The 22701-nt window shown below is 33.2% G+C and overlaps 1 protein-coding gene across 3 annotated transcripts in view; it reads left to right on the top strand.

Moving 5' to 3' along the window:
* The window catches only part of LOC149787657 (soluble guanylate cyclase 89Db-like), a 351631-nt gene that overhangs the window by 293195 nt on the left and 35735 nt on the right, over window positions 1–22701 (top strand). For all 3 annotated transcript variants that reach the window (XM_089973848.1, XM_089973849.1, XM_089973847.1), the window contains 4 exons: window positions 4100–4229; window positions 13527–13673; window positions 16856–17002; window positions 19446–19605. In XM_089973848.1, coding sequence (XP_089829974.1) covers window positions 4100–4229; window positions 13527–13673; window positions 16856–17002; window positions 19446–19605 — 584 coding nt within the window. The remainder of the gene's footprint in view (window positions 1–4099; window positions 4230–13526; window positions 13674–16855; window positions 17003–19445; window positions 19606–22701) is intronic.

Genomic DNA, 22701 nt, shown 5'->3' with positions numbered 1-22701 from the left:
AAAGCCATCACTGGACATTGCAGATAACACATTCAGTCATTTGCTAAGTAAAAAGTATCTTTTGGGACTCGGTGAACTAATCCACATCATCGACTTTATCATCTCTACTTTTAGATGGATCAAACAGCTTGCTTAGGGCATCCATAAACAAATCTAATAAATTGAAATCTCTGTCATTTGCCACATGAGTATACATTGTTTACAATAAAAAGTAATTCCTAACACACAATGCTACTTTTAGACACACAGTATGAAGCAGTACAGAATGGAGAAATATTGAATGATTCTGACAATATTAAGTTAATGGAGAAAAAAATGAGTATATAATAATATCAGTTTTTATTTTTACCACTTTCTTGTTGGCAGCAGGAATCAGGGCAAACATTTTGTACAGACACAAATATAGTTGTTTTCATGTTTTAATACTTAAGTAATCTATTTTCCATCCAGCTATTTTCCATCCATTACAACAAATTTTCAGAATTGTTCCTTACTCAATTATGCAATCTCACACGTGAAAATTGGTTTTAAAAGGATATATTCTTTTCATAGGAATCTTTTAATTTTGTTTAAGTTGAATAAAATTTTGGAAAGTATAATTACTCATAATTTTGCTCTTCTTAGTGTTTTTTACAAAAACTTCCTAAAATTGAAATAATCCTCAAATCAGAGTTCATTGATGTTTTGTTTCACAAGGTAACGATTGCATACCTATACAGGTGGACAGACATTCAAGTCATGTTGTTGTTGATTTCAGTTTGTTGGTCCATAACACTGCATATATTCACTTATAAGTCGAGTCCAACTGCAAACTGCACAGACCCAGATCTGCCATTGCATAATGCACTGGCAGATCTAGGTCTGTGCAGTTTGCTAGGAGTAATCAGTAGAACAAACAACATAGACCCTGATCTGAAGGCACATTATGCTATGGCAGATGTGGGTCTTCATTGTTTTGCAGTTGGACTCATAACATAACTCATAAGCATGCACAGATGGTACCAAATTGTCTAATGAGCAACAGGCATACAATTTTGAACAGTGACCCTGATTGTTTTAAAGTTTAAAATTATGTAAACAGATCAAGGTTTATGGTGATACAGCTGATGATTTCAAAATGAACAACATAAACACATATTTACTGTTTCATAATGCAGCTGACCACTCCATTGTCCTAAGTGGTTAGAGGGTCCACCTCTGATGTGGGAGGTCATGGGTTCAAACCCCAGCTGAGTCATACCAAAGACTTATAAAAATGGTACTAGCAGCTTGCTTTGCTTGGTGCTCAGCATTATAAGATTAGTGTTAGGACTGGTCGGCCTGGTGTTTGGATAATGTGACTGGATGGGACATTATTTACATGTCTGCAGCATGATGTCCCAGTGCTAGACATCACTATGAACTGTCACACTGCAGACATCGTAGCGATATGACTAAAATTGTTAAAGCTACATTAAAAATCCAAATCACACAGCAGCAGATTTTATTATGCATGATCAGTTACAATATTGACAAAGAAATACAAAAATTAGCAAATAAAAAGTTGATTTCAGAAAAAAGCTACAAAAGTATAACTCACTCAACCTACTTTTCTGTACTTGAGAACTGTTCACTAAAAGTACAATCGTTTGCAAAAAATGTATCATATGTTAAATTGCACAGTCTTTAGCAAATCGAAATGTTGTATTCAGTCTGATAACCTAATCTGATTTACCATATTAATTGATATATGACTGTAGGAAGGCATGCATAGGCAGGGATCTATTGATATTGACAATGGCAGATTTACCTTATTCATTGGAGGCATTCAACTGTCAGCCTAATCAGTACTATTATAGATATTGGTGTCATTTGCATGCTGGTAAATTGGGAATACCAGGTCAAGTTCTGTTGTTCTTGTATTCAGGATCATGACAATAGTATAATGTTGCAGTTAGGTAGAAGTTAATTTTAGTAATACTGTATTTTAAATTTGTATAATAAATAAAAATAAAGAAAACCCATTTATAATAAAATGTGAACATAAAAAGTCTTGCTTCTGAGAAAGCAGTAGTACTAGCATTTGGTTCATCAGAGCCTAATCAAAGTCAAAATTGTCATGACATTAAAAACAATTGCTAGTATTTTATTTATGTAGTATAGTCTATTGAAATCAAGAACAATTGTCCTCTGGACCAGGAGACAGGGAAAATGATGCCCTAAACAGGAAACTCCTTCCTAATCAACTATCTGTTGATTGTATGAAAATGCCTGACAAGACCAATGCGATACTAATTTTAGTAAGAGGTAAATGCAGTCAGTATTCTGATAGTACCAAAATTTTATTTCTTTCTCATTGTTGATAAAAAAAAGTATTAGAAAGGAAAATAAACTGCTTGTGACAAATGTAAAATTGGATGAAAATTTGATATTGAATGAAGTTTTGCTTTTGACAGGGATAATTTCACTATTTTTTTTGCTGTTGATGACTTTACAAACAAACAGGATGTCATCATGTAATTGCCAATACTTTTGACATTATTTAGTCCAGTCTGTAATTGACTATACCTGTGACATTATTTAGTCCAGTCTGTAATTGACTATACCTGTGACATTATTTAGTCCAGTCTGTAATTGACTATACCTGTGACATTATTTAGTCCAGTCTGTAATTGACTATACCAGTGACATTATTTAGTCCAGTCTGTAATTGACTATACCTGTGACATTATTTAGTCCAGTCTGTAATTGACTATACCTGTGACATTATTTAGTCCAGTCTGTAATTGACTATACCTGTGACATTATTTAGTCCAGTCTGTAATTGACTATACCTGTGACATTATTTAGTCCATTCTGGTTATGCAGTGTCAGTAACTCAGAATTTTGAAAGTTTGGATTTAATTGAGATTACACAGATTCTCAGTAACTAAAAAATATTATTGTTTTAGAAAGTTTGGATTTAATTGGATTTAATTGGGATTAATTAATCTTAATTAAATTTGGTTTACATAGTGAATCATTTATAATTATTTTACCACAGTGAAAAGTAGTATGTTGGCCAGATAAGTTGTAAAAATCTGATTCTTCTTTTATCTCCATAATTTGAATTCAGATTTAACATCATTTTTCAGTGTGTCTTGTTTTACAGTTCAAAAATGAACTTTATGGCAACAATGGCTTGGTAGGCCAATGTATTGTCATTTTGGCTGCACCTTAGTGGCATTACAGCTATATCCATTGTGGTAACTGATAGTCCTGAATGTTAAGGTTTAAAATTAATTGTCCATATATTTAAAACTGTTAAATGGATTTTAATAAAATTTGGGTATTCATTCCCTTAGTATATTCATTAAGGGCACATAAAAAAAAATAAGAGTTAATTTTCCTTTGACTGATGGTATTGAACGTTTGAACAGACAGTGGGAGTCACTGAGTGAAAAAAAGTGTTTTTTCTTCTTCTAGTATTTAGGTCTCAGGCTGAGCAATGGAATCAGCCTATTTGTCTATTTGTGCTAGTATCTTCAATGTAGCATTTAACAGGATGAAGCTTGCTGATTGGTTGAAAATAATAACCAGAAAACAATTAACATAATTATTCAGGATAAGTCTATATGTGGGTAAACAGTAGGCTTAAATCTAAAATGATTTTCATTTTATCACTGTTGCTAAACAGGTAGTACTGGATGTAAATGGGGAGATCTCATTGGGCTGGATTTTTATAGCGTTTACCTAAAAGGGAATTGATCTAAAAAATGAGTCATATGGCATGTCATTTTAATCATTTTAAAAGTCTCTTCTTGGATAGGTCATTTCAGTGAAAATTGAATAAATTGTCTTGCCCTAAAAAGGACTATAATTCCATAGTCATTGCAAATCAGCCAATCTAATAAATTTGTGAAAAAAAAGGGGCGGGCTTATTAATAGGCAAACATATTGTCAGTTAATATTTGCCAAAAAATTGTTTGAAAAGGTATATGGGTTTATTATGGTATTATTATCATTATAATAATTGTTATTATTATTATTATTTTTTTTATTTTTTTTTCCAGTATTCTGCCCCAACCCCACTCCAAACATAAAATGAGCATTGCCATAGATTTTCTTTCTTCTTTTTCAGATTGAATAACCTTGATGTGTTGGAAAATGTAGGCCTGTTCATCAGTGACCTGAACATGTTTGACAACAGCCAGGATATGGTTATGGCAGGCTGGCAACATGCTTCCGAGTTAGAGTGCTCCATAGAACATGTGATTTTTATTTTTATTTTTTGTGTATAAAATGCTTCTAACTGTGACTGGTATCATTCTAGATTTACTTTTACATAATTGCACTGTCTAATTCATTGCAGAGTGATATTACTTTCCCAACAAAGATGGCCAAAGTTTTAAGGTCCATATGTTGAAGATTGTAGCATCCCTGGCACACAGTTTAGCATTCACCAGCAAAATGGAGTAGTACCCTAGATTTACAGTTTTTCAATTTAACATTATTTAAATTTTGAAAGCTTTTCTGTCAATGAAAGTCTTTATCAATCTTAAAGAAGAAAACCCTGAGAAGTCAATATTTACCTTAAAAAAGTTACAATCAAAGAATGTTTTGAATAAATGTTTATCAACCTTAAAAAAGGCCTTTTAAAAAATTGTTTTTCAAAACATCATTAACACTAACTTTGCTTGTAGTTATAAATATGACAATGATAAATGTCAGGCAGAATGTTTTCCAGTTTACAATTTTTATTAAATAGAACAACAGTAGATGATGAAAGCACAAATACTGGCACATGTCTACGTAAGCAATGGCATTGTTTTACTTCCATACTTACTTATACACATGGCTGTCCTGTTGAGTCTGGAGGTCGTATTTCTGATCCAGTTTTAATCAAATATGGAACTGGAGCTACATAACCAAGATTTCTGACAAGTCTGATAATGATCAAGATCAAAATATATTAAAGCAGTGATTTTGCATCTGAATGCCTGGGTTAATTACCAGTCTTGAGGTCATATTTCTTACTGGGATTTAATTCAGTCTTGGAATATGAGTTTCTATTGTCAAGATCTCAAGCAGGTTAAATAATGATTAATTTCCTTGCATATTAATAAATTGATATTACATGATCACATCCATATCTGCCAACCTTTCAGACAGAGTTGGGGTTTTCTCAATATTGAAAAACAGTGTTTTGTGAACCCAAGAGATCAGTGCCCACAACCCCAAAAAGTAATGTCATACAATTGACAATAAATCATAGAAATGATAGAATAAGCCTCTGAAACTTACAGTGAATAATCACATCCTGCATCTGGCTTCATTTACATATATTATTTTTTCATTTACCATAACTTTTAAAAGGTTACAATTATTGGTATGAATTTTCATGATTGCTGATTGATTTCATCTCATTAATGATCAATTAATGTTCAATTACTATACATGTATATTCATCTGTTCGAGGGTGCACATTTAAATTGTTTTGTAGGAAAGAATATTTTCATTGGTACTATAATTAAATAGATTCAAGAAGAGGTAATACATTGTCCACAGAGAAAAAAAATTCATATGGTCTTTGAATTTGTGGTTTGTATCAACTAAAAAATCCATGAAAATTTGCACCTAAAAAAATATAATGAATTAATGGTAAATTTTATACTTGATGTCATGCCAACACAGGAGCTGTTTTTCAACAGCCTGAAATATGAAGCAGAATGGATGGAAGAGAACTGAATTTTGGTCAAAATTGATCACAGAAATCATAACTTAACAATTAGTTTTATCACCGAAAGTGATCAATGCTCAACCATATTGATTTATTATTTCACTGCAAATGATCAATGCTCAACCATATTGATTTATTATTTCACTGCAAATGATCAATGCTCAACCATATTGATTTATTATTTCACTGCAAATGATCAATGCTCAACCATATTTGATTAATTATTTAACTGAAAGTGATCAGTGCTTCACTATTCAAGCAATCAGTTCAATAAATGTGATCAATACTTACCTATATTGATTAATCAGCTCACTGAAAACGATAAAAACCTGGACTAGATCCATTAACCTTTTTACAGAAAGTGTTTAATATATCAGATAATCAGTTCACTAAAAGTGGTAAGTGCTCAACTATATTCATTGATCATTTCACTAAAAGTGGTAAGTGTTCAACTATATTGATTAATTATTTCACTGAAAGTGATTAGTGTTCATCTATATCAATCAGATTTGTATTGGAAGTGATCAGAGCTTGACTGTATCAACTAGTCAGGACACTGTTCTGTGACCAGTAAATAAATTATATATCTGGTATGCAGAAAATATGTAAACACTGTTGAGTGGAGTCCTTGGAAATGTTTGCCAGAAGTTGTAAAAAAATGTTTTATCTTCCTTAATTTCAGAAAAAGTAACCTTTATAAGACCTCCATTTTATGGCAAAGATGGGAGGAGGGTAACCTGACATATATTTATTCATAACTTCCACACAAAGAATATCCAGGGTGATTATTCTTGTAAATAAAAAATGTTATGAGGCTTAGTTCACCATGCTCTAATGCCTAGTGAGCTTATAGTATGTCCCTGTGTTGTGAGCTTATAGTATACTCTGTGTTGTGACCTTATAGTATGCCCTGTGTTGTGAGCTTATGGTATGCTCTGTGTTGTCAGCTTATGGTATGGCCTGTGTAGTGAGCTTATGGTATGGCCTGTGTAGTGAGCTTATGGTATGGCCTGTGTTGTGAGCTTATATTATGGCCTGTGTAGTGAGCTTATAGTATGACCTGTGTAGTGAGCTTATGGTATGGTCCTGTGTTGTGACCTTATAGTATGGCCTGTGTTGTGAGCTTATAGTATGGCCTGTGTTATAAGCTTATGGTATGGCCCTGTGTTGTGACCTTATAGTATGGCCCTGTGTTGTGAGCTTATGGTATAGCCTGTATATTAAGCTTATAGTATGGCCTGTGTAGTGAGCTTATGGTATGGCTTGTGTAGTGAGCTTATGGTATAGCCTGTGTAGTGAGCTTATGGTATGGCCTGTGTTGTGAGCTTATGGTATGGCATGTGTAGTGAGCTTATAGTATGGCCTGTGTAGTGAGCTTATGGTATGGCCCTGTGTTGTGACCTTATAGAATGGCCTGTGTTGTGAGCTTATAGTATGGCCTGTGTTGTGAGCTTATGGTATAACCTGTGTAGTGAGCTTATAGCATGGCCTGTGTAGTGAGCCTATAGTATGGCCCTGTGTTGTGAGCTTATGGTATGGCCTGTATATTAAGCCTATAGTATGGGCTGTGTTGTGAGCCTATGGTATGGCTTGTGTAGTGAGCTTAGTCTGTGTTGTAAGCTTATGGTATGACCTGTGTAGTGAGCTTATATTATGGCCTGTGTAGTGAGCTTATGGTATGGCTTGTGTAGTGAGCTTATAGTATGGTCTGTGTTGTAAGCTTATGGTATGACGTGTATAGTGAGCTGATAGTATGGCCTGTGTTCAGCATGTATCATCCATATTTTATCATTTGCCCATAACATTTGCTATTTGTAGCTAGTTGTCTAGAATCACTGGACCAATTTCAACCAAATTGTACAGTGCCCAGTTGTGTACTGTTTGACCTTACAGCAACTTTTCTCATCATAACCACTGAAGAATTATATACCATCTCTATTCACTTATAAGCTGAGTCAAACTGCAGAAACAAAAATCCCTGTCTGCATTGCATAGTGCACGATGCAGACCACAGTCTATGCTATTTGTTGTACTGATTACTCCTAACAAACTGTACACACCCAGATCTGCTTGCACATTTGTTCTAAATCTGGATTGCTGTCAACAGTTTCATGGATATTTTATGCCTGTCTACTAGATTAGAATGGTCATTTTGAGTTTAGGTGCTGTGACCACAAAGCTCAGAGAAGTTACCTCCCTTACAAAGCAATACATCAGCTCATATCTTTAATGGCTGTTTTATGAGATTCTTATTAAAATATTTTTGGATAATTTGTCAGAAATCCTATACTGTACAAGCAGGATTTAAAATATAATTGTAAGGAAGACAGTTCTGGTTTCAAGAAGCATGCTGTTTAAACTATTTTTATGGTCCACACAAAATATTCTCCCAAAAATATAAAATATAATTATCCAATACTATTCTGTAATTCTTTAGTGGCAATGCAATTCTTGACAATTAACATGCCCACCCATTTTTGACATGTTGACAATTATTGATTCAAGAAATCTTCACCCCGACTCCATTTCAACCAATATATAATGTAATACAGGCAAATGTAACCCTGACTTTGCCTTTCTCTCCCTAAACAGCTTATTTTCATTTCCTCAGCATGTGTTTGAAATCATGCAAACTTTCTCCATGAAGCTTGATACACTTACTGTATATACTTGTGTATAAGCCTGTTCGCGTATAAGCCGACCCCCCAAACTGAACAGGTATAAAAACTAAAAAGTGCATGACCCGCGTATAAGCTGACCCACAACTTCGAGACATCTCAAGATGCATGAGGTAAATTCTAAATGCGATTTTTTAGGTAAACTTATATTTAATACAAATTACATATATGCTTAAGTAATTTATTTAATTTTCTGTTTTCTTACTGTTTCTGCATAATTTATAATTGTGTATACTCTGATTGAACGATGACAAGAATTTAGCAATCGCAAGTTGCTGTAACACTACCTTTCCCTTTTGATTCAATTATTTTTTTGTATGCATTATTGCATTGGACATTTTATATCAGTGCCCGGTAATTACGTTTTTACTTTGTTTTGAAATTGTAAATAGCTAACTAATTAAAATGTAATCCCAGTATGACAACACAAGAATGACAGCATGGTTCAATTCAACACTCGCAATTAGGCTACTGTAGGTATTTATATAATGGCACCACCGCATGTACATTGTAGGTTTGATTGCATGCTGAATTGAGCACATCCCATTTAGTCGAATCATGGGCACCATTGCGCTAAACTTGAATGATATTTCCAAAATACAATAATGAAGTTTCAGAAATAATGCTTCGAAAATTATGCCAATACTGTAAAAGCTGAGTTGTAGTTTGCTTTGATGTACGCGACCTTACATCATACCTGTCAACTTTCATGCCAGGAGGAAGGAAAAAACTCCCAATTTTTGGGGTCGGTCCACGCCTACCTCCCGATTTTTATATCTTCTGATTTTTGCAAAGAACTCATGATTATTACATTATGTCTTCGATTTTCATTTCTTCTAAACAAGAAAAGTTCTACATGTTCTGTTGTATCACCTGTAAATTATTGATGTGACAAAATAATTACTCTACTAGAAAGAATGCGCTCTTCACTAAATAGAATGTTAAGTTTAAACAGTATTCATGTAAATTAGTGATTTTTTTAATTCTGCAACAATACAAAAATAAAATATAAACCAGAACAAAAAAATTCATCCACAATTAATTTCAATCACAAGAGTTATAGGTGTAACTCCATATGCTGAAGCACCATTCCCACGAAAGAAACTTACACAAGTGAACACCTGGCATTTTTATATGATATATACCAATGTTAATTACCATGGTTAAATTAAAAGAGAGATTGAAAATACATACCACGCAGCAAATGTGTCATAAAAAAACTAATTCATAATACATGTTTATAATAAACAATACTAAATGCTTTACGAGTTGATAATAACGGAATAAGGTCAGATATACAAAGAGGGGAAAATAGTTGCCACATGTAAGGTACCATGAAGCTGGCTATTTTGGTACCTTTAGTTCAACAGAATTAGGAATCCTTTATTTGCCAATCAATTGCTGGTGGTTGCATAACACACAAAAGTGTAGAATGTGGTTTCTTTGAATTACAGTGGAAAGCCAATCGTTTTCACAAAATAGTTGCATCGATAAGGATTAACTTTTAGTCACGCTAGCTTTCTTGCTTGTTTAAGACTGATCTTTAGTTATTGTGCATTTTGACCACAGCTGACCAGAATATGAAATTAGGGCAGGACCTGGGGGAAAGTATGGCACATCACAGAGAGAAATTGCGAGTCTTTTTGTGAATTTCACGCATATTGGACCAGGAAGATCATTCAATATTTAGTGAAAACAAGGCTTTAAAAATGCCACAATAAACCTACCGATTTTAGGTCCCAATTTCTTTTTTTTTAATTCTGTCTCCCTACTTGGCTTTTGAAAAGTTCATAGGTATGCCTTACAAGTTTTGTTTTACAAAATTACGGTAATCGTGCTAATTCTGTGGAATAAAAGGCAATTACACATCAATGTATTGGTATAGTTGCCAGTCAAAATTCCCTCTTAACACAAGCCAGTTTCAGGGTTTTAATGATTAACTGGCCTGTACTTCTGTCACAAAACAAAAGACAAATTCACCGACTATCATCATAAGAGATGCCAAAACATCAAGCTTTCCATTGTGTGGAAAGTCTTGATGTCTTTCAGTCAAAACACAAAACTAAAATTGATTGATGTTGATCTTAGTTGATCTCTATGAGAATTTTAGCCTATATTATTACCACTCCTCCTGAACATGTAAATTAGGATGGTTATGTGCCTTGTACATTTAAATGTGCATACTTTTTTTAGAAGATTACCTCAATTTGTAGGATTGCTTATATCATTGAAAATTAGTAACTCCTGAGTGCGTGATTCACTGTAAATGAAAAAGCTATTAAGGACTAGCCAAAATGTTATCTGGAAGAATGCAGTTTGGTCGAAACAATGAATAAAGCAAAATCTGTATCTAATATGATTAGGAATAAATAAGGATTTAGGTGATCCTATGCACAATTTGCACTGTGTAAGTACTGTACCTCATAGTTCAGCCTGGTCCCCCATGCAAACTCAACCAGTCCATGAATTATGAAGTCTGTATTTACCTTTATTTAATTTCATCTTGGAGAAATCAGAAAATATGCACTTGTAAAATAATAGCAAAACCAATCATAGTACCTTATAACAGTTTAATAAATGTCAAGTTACTGTAAGTTATTTTTATCTACATGCCTATGTCTTAGGACATGGAAAAAATTACTGTTTCATGTCCCAAGATTTACAGCCATTACAGTAGTCAACAAAAAGATCTAAAAACTGTCAAGTTTAGACATTGGCCTGCGGATAAACCGACCCCCCTTCTTCCAGGCCTTTAATTTTTCCTAAATTATTTGGCTTATATGTGAGTATATACAGTAGCAAACTAGTGATTTAGATGTACCTTTTGTTAGTCACAAGTCTTCCCTTTCAATATTAAAAATGTTTTTTGTCCACTTTTTCATCGATCCATCCATTATCCAGTTTTATTTTTAGGACAATCCCCAAATTTGCTTTAAGATATCTCCGTGAAATTTGGTACATATCCTAGAATTTTATTTTTAGGACAATCCCCAAATTGGGTTTAAGATATCTCCGTGAAATTTGGTACATATCCTTGAGTTTTATTTTTAGGACAATCCCCAAATTTGCTTTAAGATATCTCCATGAAATTTGGTACATATCCTAGAGTTTTATTTTTAGGACAATCCCCAAATTGGCTTTAAGATATCTCCATGAAATTTGGTACATATCCTAGAGTTGTAATGTTTTGTCCTTTTGTTCATCAAGGCGCCATGATGCCTCAGCTGATTGAGCAATAGATTCCTAATCAAAAGGTCTTGGGTTCAATATCTTCTCCTCCTAGCCCATTTTGACTGCCTCAGTTGCTTGGGAAAGGCACTTAGCTTCCATTTCATCAGCATGATGGTCAAATAAGGTTCAGAAAGGGCCATTAAAAGCCAATCAATTAATTGATCCATCACACTTTTGTTTCAGATCTCCATAACCAATCAAAATCTCTCTCTACACATTTTAGACTTGTGGGCTTTATGCTATTCACATTTCTTCAGTTGTAACATTTATACAATTTATTATGTCCTTTTGCTTTCCATCCATCCATCCATCCGTCCATGCATCCATCTGTGCATCCATCCATCCATCATATCATTTTCAGGGCAAACATTCATATTTCATTAGTGGGCATTATATGTATTATGCCAATGGAAAATCTTCAGTTTCATTATTTTTCTTTTGGTTGTAATATAACACATTTGTTTTTGAAGCAAAATTCCAAAGCCATTAAATATAGCCCTTTAACACATTGTATGTACATGTATCTTACACTTGTAATCTAGATGTGTATTTAGGGTGGGTGAGGAATATAGACCATTCCATCTCAGTTTACTAACAAGTATTTGATAATTAATGGGAATAAATTCAGATGGAGTGTGGTGGAAATAGATAAAGTTGTCAAGACAACATGGTTAGTGTATGTGTTAAAATAAAAGGGCTATTTGAAAATAATAAGAAAGGTATAACATTTTAGATACAGGTACATCCTTTGACAATTAGTTTTTTATCTTCACATTAGATTTGGCTAATGTAACCAGCATAACTCAAGAATCAGTCAACATATTTGATGCTATTTGGTATAAACATTGTCTAATACACATACATGGACATGTGACTTTTACAAGTTTTATTGTACTGGACACTAATGTAAGTAGCATACAAAATTGAGAGTGCTGAACCATAGGGTAGTTATAGTGGTAGTCTTTACATTATTTTTGGGGATGGAGGTGGTTTTAATGGCACTTTTAACACATTATAATAATGATGATAATAATAATAATAATAATAATAATAATAATAATAATAACAACAACAACAACAACAATAATAATAATAATGACATTATTTAAAGAATAGGCTTATGTGGTCAAGTGACACATCTTTGATGAGTTCTTCTAAAATGCCATTTGTACAAATATATATATACCAAATGTACAATTTTTACAAGATGAGGTGTCTTTAGACAACAAGTACTGTTAAAAACTACACAATTGATCTACGGCAGCAATTAAATATGTACAAGGCTTTAAGGATGAGTACACACAGGATTCATACACATAGTAGTAGCGAACATGTATAAAACATATACCTGTGAGTACATGATAACAATGTTGTAAAAAATAGTAGTCCTGAATTAAACAAAATCGATCATACTAAGGCAGTCAACCTGGACTGACTGGGTGGATTTCAAATCAGTGAACATTGCATTATGATTCTGTTGCTCTACCAACTGAACGAATGTGTTTGCAGAAGTGGGGAGCCAGGGGAATATGTCATCCAAAAATGACTCTTGTTTCCAAAAATGTTCAGGACAAATTTGAGCATCTTATGAAGGAGATAATATTATGCCATGATTTCAATTGTTTACACTGTAAAGTCGTCAACAATTTCTTTTCTTGTTTTAATTGCAAGCAAGTGGAGATTGTTTACACTGTAAAGTCATCAACAATTTCTTTTCTTGTTTTAATTGCAAACAAGTGGAGATTGTTTACACTGTAAAGTCATCAACAATTTCTTTTCTTGTTTTAATTACAAGCAAGTGGAGATTGTTTACACTGTAAAGTCATCAACAATTTCTTTTCTTGTTTTAATTACAAGCAAGTGGAGATTGTTTACACTGTAAAGTCATCAACAATTTCTTTTCTTGTTTTGATTGCAAGCAAGTGGAGAAGATAGAGCTGATCAAAGAGAACATGGAGAAGTTGGAGGAGTGGCGAAAGAAGAGCAATGATCTCTTGTACTCAATGATTCCATGTACCATTGCAGACAGACTCAAAAATGGGGAGGACCCCATCAAGACATGCGAGGTTCTGTTACCTTCTCTTACTCCCCCTGTTGGTCAAAATTAAATATTAGTGTGACATATTTTTCATTTTTGTGCATGCATAACATGCATGCATGCATACATGCATCCATCCATACATCCATGCATGCATGCATGCATGCATACATACATACATACATACATACATACATACATACATACATATATACATACATACATACATACATACATGGTGATACTTAATATTGTACATAGATAGATAAAACTTATTTATATCTCAGAATTTTTAAAAATATTCCATGAAATAAAACATGTACAAAGCTGAAATATTGTGCATTTTATAGTTTCAGATAAAAAGTTCTTAAAAATGCAAAAGTTTTTTTTTTAAAATGATGACCAACTCCATTAAAAATGTTACACATTTTTCCTGTAGGAGTGCAATTTTTTCTTCTGATTAGGAACATTTTTGTAGGACATTTTTTCTCAAGTGCCAAAATAATGTCATTTTTCTGACTTAAAAAAATAATGCACATTGGTAGCTATTACAAATGTTTCCCCATTTCAGCACATGTCATTTAAATTTTATATCATTTAAAATTTGCCAAACTTTACAATGCAGATTCATTCAAATTTAAGAAAAGCAATTTGTATATTTGAAAAGAAATGTGTTGCCAGTTGGTTCTAAAATGTACATGCAAGTACATAGGTTAATCTCACTCTGGAATACATACAAAAACACGATCACAATTTCAGAAACCTTTTCAGTTAATTTCATGTTACATGAAATGAGAAAATATTTAGAAATGTTTCATATATACCACTGAAAACTACAACAGTATTTCATGATTTTATGTGTTTATCTGTTGTTGTCTTTCTTCTCTTTTTTCAATGTTTAATATGATGCAAAAATATATAGGCTTTCCTATGATGCCTCTTTTCTTTGCTTTTGGATGGCAGGTTTAAATAAAATGCAAGTAAACACTTTAGATGAACCTTTCTGAAATCTGACAAACTTCCTCAAAAGCTTCTTTGAAAGGGCAGCAACTAGTCTAGTTTTTATCTTACTAACAGTTTGTTATGGTAAATATAATTAAAAAAATATGTTTTTACCTTACAAAAGGTCTAGATTATGGTAAATCTAATAATAAAAAAATAAGATTAGCTCAGGACCACATACCTTGACCAAAAGATAAGGTTACTGAGACTATTAATTAACAATCTTTATTTTCTATATAGATAACTATTGGCTATGTATATTTAAATTGTATTATTTGCTGTCTTTTCTTAATGGCTATATGCTATGTAGGTCTGTACTTGATCTTGTCCAAAATCAAGTTCATGGTGTACCTAATCAGTGACATTTTTTTTACAAGCAGCAGAATACATGTACATAGCTAAAATTTTCTTTCATGATTGTGGATTAAATATTCAGATCATTGTTAATGGTAAACATGTTTACTTAAATCTGAGTCGAGGACTCTAAGTTTTTCACTAAACTTTTTGACAACTTTGAATGTTTCTAGAAGAGACTGACCTACATCCTAGCTCTGTTATTATGTCTTAACTTTTTTTATGTTGTTTACTTGAAAAACCACTAATTCTTGCCTTAACATTTGAAGCAGAATCAGTCTTATTGTTGTGTTCAGTTTTTAGTTTAGATATATTTGTGTGAATTATTATTCACTGGATTTAGAAAGTGCTCAATAATATTCTTGGACTAAAACATTAATTTGAAATTATTGTGAATTGAGACAAGGACATTTGGATTGTATTATTATGATACATCAAAAAGACTGTAAGCACATCACCACAATCTAAACCATTGGCCCATTAAAGATTTAAGGAATGTCAATACATTCAGTATTGGAATTCATTTAGAATACCACTAGAATTCAATTGGAACTTCATATATTTTGGACATGAGATTGAACTTTTAGGACTATTTGGGATTAAATTCACAATAATGTAAGTTCTTGTTAAATTTTCACTTTGTATTCTAGGAAAATAAATTGTTTGTTGAATTTTACAAAACTTGTTGTTTTTGTTTCCTTTCTGTTATCTAGTTTAATACCATAAAGTGATAACATATTAAACACATGGCAGGAGTATAATGTGTCAAATATACTCGCTTGTGAGTCCAACTGCAAACTGCACAGACCCAATCTGCTGGCACATGATGCACCTGCAGATCTGGGTCAGTGCAGTTTGTTAGGAGTAATCAGCAAAACAAACAACATAGACCCTGATCTGTAGGTGCATTATGCTATGGCAAAATGAGTATATATGGTACCATTCATAGTACTTTTGTTGATAGAGTTATGGCCCTTGGCAAGAAACTAAATATCTTCATAGGGGATACTGCTGAAAGTGTGTTTATACAGGTTTTGTTATATCTAGTCCAGTCTGGGCAGACATATGACTTGTGTGACTCATGTTAATCAGTTTTTTGTGTCAGATGTTGCTTGCATTGATGTAAAAATAAAAGAGTTGAATTTCAAGCATTCTTCATCATCATTTATAGTAAAACTCATATAGGCCATGTACACATTCCTAACTGACTATTTCAGTAATGAGTGTAGATTTTAAGAATTTGATTGATCATACTTTCAATGGCAATTATTCACTTTTATTGGATCATCATTTCATCCATACCTTTTTTGGAAGGTCATTATTTACATGCCTCGACAAACACATATGACAAAACTCAGTGTTAAAGAATGTGGACATTTTTAGATGAGGTCAACCAAAAGATGTGATCCAGTACAAACTGGATTGAATGTCACACACTGTGATGACACAATGAAAGCTGTGCATGTTGAAAGAATTCATACTATTCTATACTGTGATGATTATACTCAGCGTGCTCTTTTCTTGACCCAGTTTAGTACATGGCCGCCATTGCAAGAGTAAATAGCAAATAATCATTTTCATCTGGAAGTTTATTCATGACTGCTATGGTGCAGATCATTCAATAGTCAGGACTGAATAGACTTGGTTAAACTATACTAGTATTTAAGTTTAGAACAACAAATACATAAACATGTTGGCGTACACTATAGAGGAATCATGGCCCCTGAAGGCACATCTACTTTTGGTTTCCCAATACAAGTTTCTCAGTTGAAGGCATATGGAACTGATTGTAGTAAACAGGGCCCTTTTTGATTCACCCATTGCTAATATCTCATGTCTTTTCATCATTTTCAGGTATTTAATGAAGTTACAATTATGTTCAGTTACCTTGTCGGCTTTTCTGACATATGTGGCCAAGCCAGTGCAATACAGATTGTGGAATGTATCAACAGTGTCTTCACACTTTTTGACAATATCATCGATAAATATGACGTTTTCAAGGTAATTATTCTTCCACTTAGTATCAAAAGAAATATACTGTATTTGACATAATACTTAGTATCAAAAGAAATATACTGTATTTGACATAATACTTAGTATCAAAAGAAATATACTGTATTTGACATAATACTTAGTATCAAAAGAAATATACTGTATTTGACATAATACTTAGTATCAAAAGAAATATACTGTATTTGACATAATACTTAGTATCAAAAGAAATATACTGTATTTGACATAATACTTAGTATCAAAAGAAATATACTGTATTCGACATAATACTTAGTATCAAAAGAAATATACTGTATTTGACATAATACTTAGTATCAAAAGAAATATACTGTATTTGACATAATACTTAGTATCAAAAGAAATATACTGTATTTGACATAATACTTAGTATCAAAAGAAATATACTGTATTTGACATAATACTTAGTATCAAAAGAAATATACTGTATTTGACATAATACTTAGTATCAAAAGAAATATACTGTATTTGACATAATACTTAGTATCAAAAGAAATATACTGTATTTGACATAATACTTAGTATCAAAAGAAATATACTGTATTTGACATAATACTTAGTATCAAAAGAAATATACTGTATTTGACATAATACTTAGTATCAAAAGAAATATACTGTATTTGACATAATACTTAGTATCAAAAGAAATATACTGTATTTGACATAATACTTAGTATCAAAAGAAATATACTGTATTTGACATAATACTTAGTATCAAAAGAAATATACTGTATTTGACATAATACTTAGTATCAAAAGAAATATACTGTATTTGACATAATACTTAGTATCAAAAGAAATATACTGTATTTGACATAATACTTAGTATCAAAAGAAATATACTGTATTCGACATAATACATGCACACACCTTAATAAGTGCAGACACTTATTTTTGGTCAAAATGCAGGAAAGAAGAATATTGAGTACATGTTTCTCATATCTGTATGCTTCATGGAAGGGAAGCAGTGGTTAAAACCCATTTAGGACATTCTGAATTTTTTCAAGCCCATGTTGATGGGAAAACAATACTAAGTGGTCATTTTTCCAGGCATAAACAATAGCATCATCATTATCAACAATATATTCAAGTTTTGATTAGTTTTTCATTTGCATACATTTCCTAATCCTTTGATTGATTTTTATCATATTTGGCATGATTCATTATGCAGGTAAGGCAATTTTTTCTACAAAATGTTCACTAGCTCCTCTGACCTTAAGATCACGGTATGTGTCAAACAAAAAGAGTTAAGTTACAGCTTTCCTTTACATATATTTCCTAATCCCCTTGTGTCATGGTTTTTGTTGAAGCTTTTTAATTTGCCTATATTTTGTAAACCTGTTGATAGATTTTCTTCATAATTATGATGAATCATTAGGAAGCTAAAATAATTCATTGAATGACATTTTTACTCAATCTACTGAAATTGGGGTTAAGGTAACATGATTTACAGCAATGCTTCTAGTGTTATCCTGGCATTGGTGTCATGGAACTTTTCATGATGCATCTATGATGACTTTTTATCAGTTTATTGTTTAAATCACTCTCAGTAATTACATTGGAAATGATTTATTCATCATCATCTTTTAGAGAGACCGTGCATGGAGGCTTCCATCATAGGCTGAGGGAACTAACACTTCTAGCACAGATATGTGATAGGGACATTATGGTATCAGTGTGCACTTATTATGATAATGATTTACCTCATAAAATTTAAGTATATTTTCTAAGCACACAGTACAGATACTATGTAAAATATGGTACTAGAACCACACAATACAGATTTTATGTAGAATATGGTACTAGAACCACACAGCACAGATATTATGTAGAATATGGTACTAGAACCTTCCAATACAGATATGTAGAATATGGTACTAGAACCACCCAGTACAGATATTATGTATAATATGGTACTAGAAACACCCAGTACAGATATTATGTAGAAAATGGTACTAGAGCCTCCCAGTACAGATAGTAACTGTTTTGCATCAAATAATTTGAAGCAAATATTTTTTATCTCTTAGCTATATCTGATACAAAAAGTACATATTAAAACTTAATTTATAGCATTTCACTGATAGATACTTTTAAACAATATCCATGGACTGAAAAGTAAAACTGGAATAAAACTTGTTATTTCTTAGAATTTTCTTATCTGAAGGTAAAAGTTATGAAATTCACAGGCACGTCAGAATGGTTTTTAAGACAGGTGGTTTCCTCAGGACAGGGAGAATTTTGTTGAATTTCCAAAACATAACTTTTTGACAATCTTTTAAAGCTGCAGTAAATTGCTTTACTAAGAACGTACAGTCTTTGCTGTAATACTCCTCAGTGTCCTTCAAAAATGTCTTATAATATGAACACTCATGTAATATCCACTGCATAGACAGTTTCTGTATTTATCTACCAGGTGGAGACACTAGGGGATGCTGTGTACATGGTAGCAGGGGGTGTGCCTGATCGGAAGCCTAACCATGCCCAGAGTGTGGCAGGGCTAGCACTAGAACTGATGGAAAAGTCACAAGCCCTTAAGGATCCAATCACTGATAAAAAACTCAGGACCAGAATAGGTACTTTTATTCTCCAGTTATAAACCATTCTTGATGATGAGCACATTACACGGTCATAAAATATAGTCACATATTTACATATAAAGCTTTATTCCACAAAAGGCCTACACATTTTTACATATAAAGCTTTATTCCACAAAAGGCCTACACATTTTTATATATAAAGCTTTATTCCACAAAAGGCCTACACATTTTTATATATAAAGCTTTATTCCACAAAAGGCCTACACATTTTTACATATAAAGCTTTATTCCACAAAAGGCCTACACCTTTTCTGATAGTAAGCCCATTCTACATTCATACAAATTGGGAAATTTCTATTTCAGAAAGCATTTTACCAGTAATAACCCATCACCTCATTTTAACAAAAATTAAAATTACATTTTGAAAAATCATTCACTTGGAACTTATAAGCATGATCTTATGATACTGTTGATCTTTTATCAGAATGTGAACAAGTGATTTGTAATTTTCTAATTCTCATTCATTCTAGTATACTGCATTTTAAGTTGCCAAACATTTGTGTTAACTACTAATTGTTTTAATGACATGTTTACTTCAGTAGAAAGTTGAGACTGCTCACCAATACAATGCATGACAGAATGCTTGAAATGTAGACATATGCTTCATGAAATGCAGTTAAAATGTAATCTACTTGAAAGGTAGTGTAATCTACATGAAATGTAGTGTATGATCTTGAAATATAGCATCAGCTGCTTGAATGTACTTGAAATGTAGTGTATACTATTTGAAATGTAGTGTTTGCTGCTTGAAATGTAATATATCCTACTTGATTGCACTTGAAAGTGTATGCTGCTTGAAATATAGTGTATGATACTTGAAATATAGCGTATGCTGCTTGAAATGCACTTGAAATGTAGTGTATACTATTTGAAATGTTGTGTATGCTACTTGAAAGATAGTATATAGTACTTTAAATGTAGTGTATACTATTTGAAATGCTACTTTAAATACAGGATATGATACTGGACAGGCAGTGTATGCTACTTGAAATGCAGTGTCTGCTGCTTTAAATGCAGTGTATGCTACTTGAAATGCAGTGTCTTCTGCTTGAATGCTGTGAATGCTACTTGAAATGCAGTGTCTGCTGCTTGAATGCTGTGAATGCTGCTTGAATGCAGTGAATGCTGCTTGAATGCAGTGTCTGCTGCTTGAATGCTGTGAATGCTGCTTGAATGCAGTGTCTGCTGCTTGAATGCTGTGAATGCTGCTTGAATGCAGTGTCTGCTGCTTGAATGCTGTGAATGCTGCTTGAATGCAGTGTCTGCTGCTTGAATGCTGTGAATGCTGCTTGAATGCAGTGTCTGCTGCTTGAATGCTGTGAATGCTGCTTGAATGCAGTGTCTGCTGCTTGAATGCTGTGAATGCTGCTTGAATGCAGTGTCTGCTGCTTGAATGCTGTGAATGCTGCTTGAATGCAGTGTCTGCTGCTTGAATGCTGTGAATGCTGCTTGAATGCTGTGCATACTACTTAAGCTGTAGTGTATGCTACTTGAAATGCACTATCTATAAAATTACACACTCTAGTCCCAAGATTGTAACTGCACAAACTGCCCACTCAAGTCCCAAGATCATAACTCTCTGCAAAAATGACACACTCAAGTCCCAAGATTGTAATTATCTGTAAAAAATTGCCCACTCAAGTCCCAAGATTGTAACTGGCCTGTAAAAATTGCCCACTTGTCCCAAGATTGTAACTATCTGGAAGAATTGTCCACCCAAGATTGTAACTGTCTGAAAAAATGACCCACTCAAGTCCCAAAAATGGAACTTTCTGTACAAATTGCCACTCAAGTCCCAAGATTATCACTGTCTGCAACTTTATTCAGAAAAGGCAAACATAAGAAACATTTCAGAGTTTCAAATTATTTAATTCTCTCTGTCATTGAAATATCAAGGACAAAACATACAGGTCAGAAGTACTTTTTTTAAATATGACACTTTTACCTACAATGAAATTGTCAGAAATATGACTTGAAAGAAAATTCCTGTCCAGCTGGGAGGCAAGGACAAATCTATCCACATATGTACATGTACTTACAGGTATCATTGGTGGCAGCCTACACTATTGAGCTGATTACTGTCCTCATTTATCTGCTACAGTAACTTCTATCAAACATGGGATTTTTTAAAATATTTTTTAAAATCGTAGATTTCATTGTTGTAGCATGAACTGGACAGAGTGCATCATAAAGCGACAATGTTTGTACATTAACTGTTGGTGAGAAGGCAAAATATGTCACTTGCAAAACATCCCATTGGACACCTCTGTAGAAACCAGTAACTCTTTTTATTCAACTGCTTTGGTGGCCTAAGTGGTTAGAGCATCTGCCTCAGATGTGGGAGTTCACAGGTTTGAACCCCACCCTAGTCATACCTAAGATTTATAAAAATGGTACTAGCTGCTACCTCACTTGGCATTCAGCAGTAAGAGGTTAGTATATGGGCTGGTTGGCCTTGTGTCATGATAATGTGACTGGGTGGGACATGATGCTACATGTCTGCATCATGATGCCTCAGTGCTAGACATTACTATAAACTGCTACACTGCAGACATCATAGCAATATGACTAAAAGTTTTAAAGATAGATTAAAAACAAAAACACACACACACACATACTTTTCATTGTGAGAAAAAGGTCAGTTAGGGGAGATACAAGGGGAATGATAGCATAGATTACCGGTACACGCCGCTGAACTCATTGCACTTGGATGCCATAAAACCTGTCATGGTGTCAAATTTCGAACCAAATTCCCAGGTTTTCCTTTGGAACTTTTCAATTCTTGCATTTTGTTGGCTGCATAAACTGCGTATGGCAAAATTCAAAACAGTAACCAATCCTGACTTAGCAGAACTGTGATGACTCTGCCACAAAATGTACTGAAGAACTTTCAGCAAGTTCATTTGTGATGTTTACACAAAGTGGCCTTCTAGTTCATCCCCACTGTTGCCTGAGTAGGTGAGTCATCATCAATGTAGGGGTTGGGGGTGGGATTCCTCGTCACTTTCATCAACTTGGGATGTTTGAAATGCCTGCTTGTACATTCAATTTTTTTTAGAGGATGTTATAGCA

This window comes from Sinohyriopsis cumingii, chromosome 11, assembly GCF_028554795.1.
Source record: "Sinohyriopsis cumingii isolate HCF-2022 chromosome 11, ASM2855479v2, whole genome shotgun sequence".
In the NCBI taxonomy this organism is placed as follows: domain Eukaryota; kingdom Metazoa; phylum Mollusca; class Bivalvia; order Unionida; family Unionidae; genus Sinohyriopsis; species Sinohyriopsis cumingii.
This window is presented reverse-complemented; position numbering and strand designations above follow the sequence as displayed.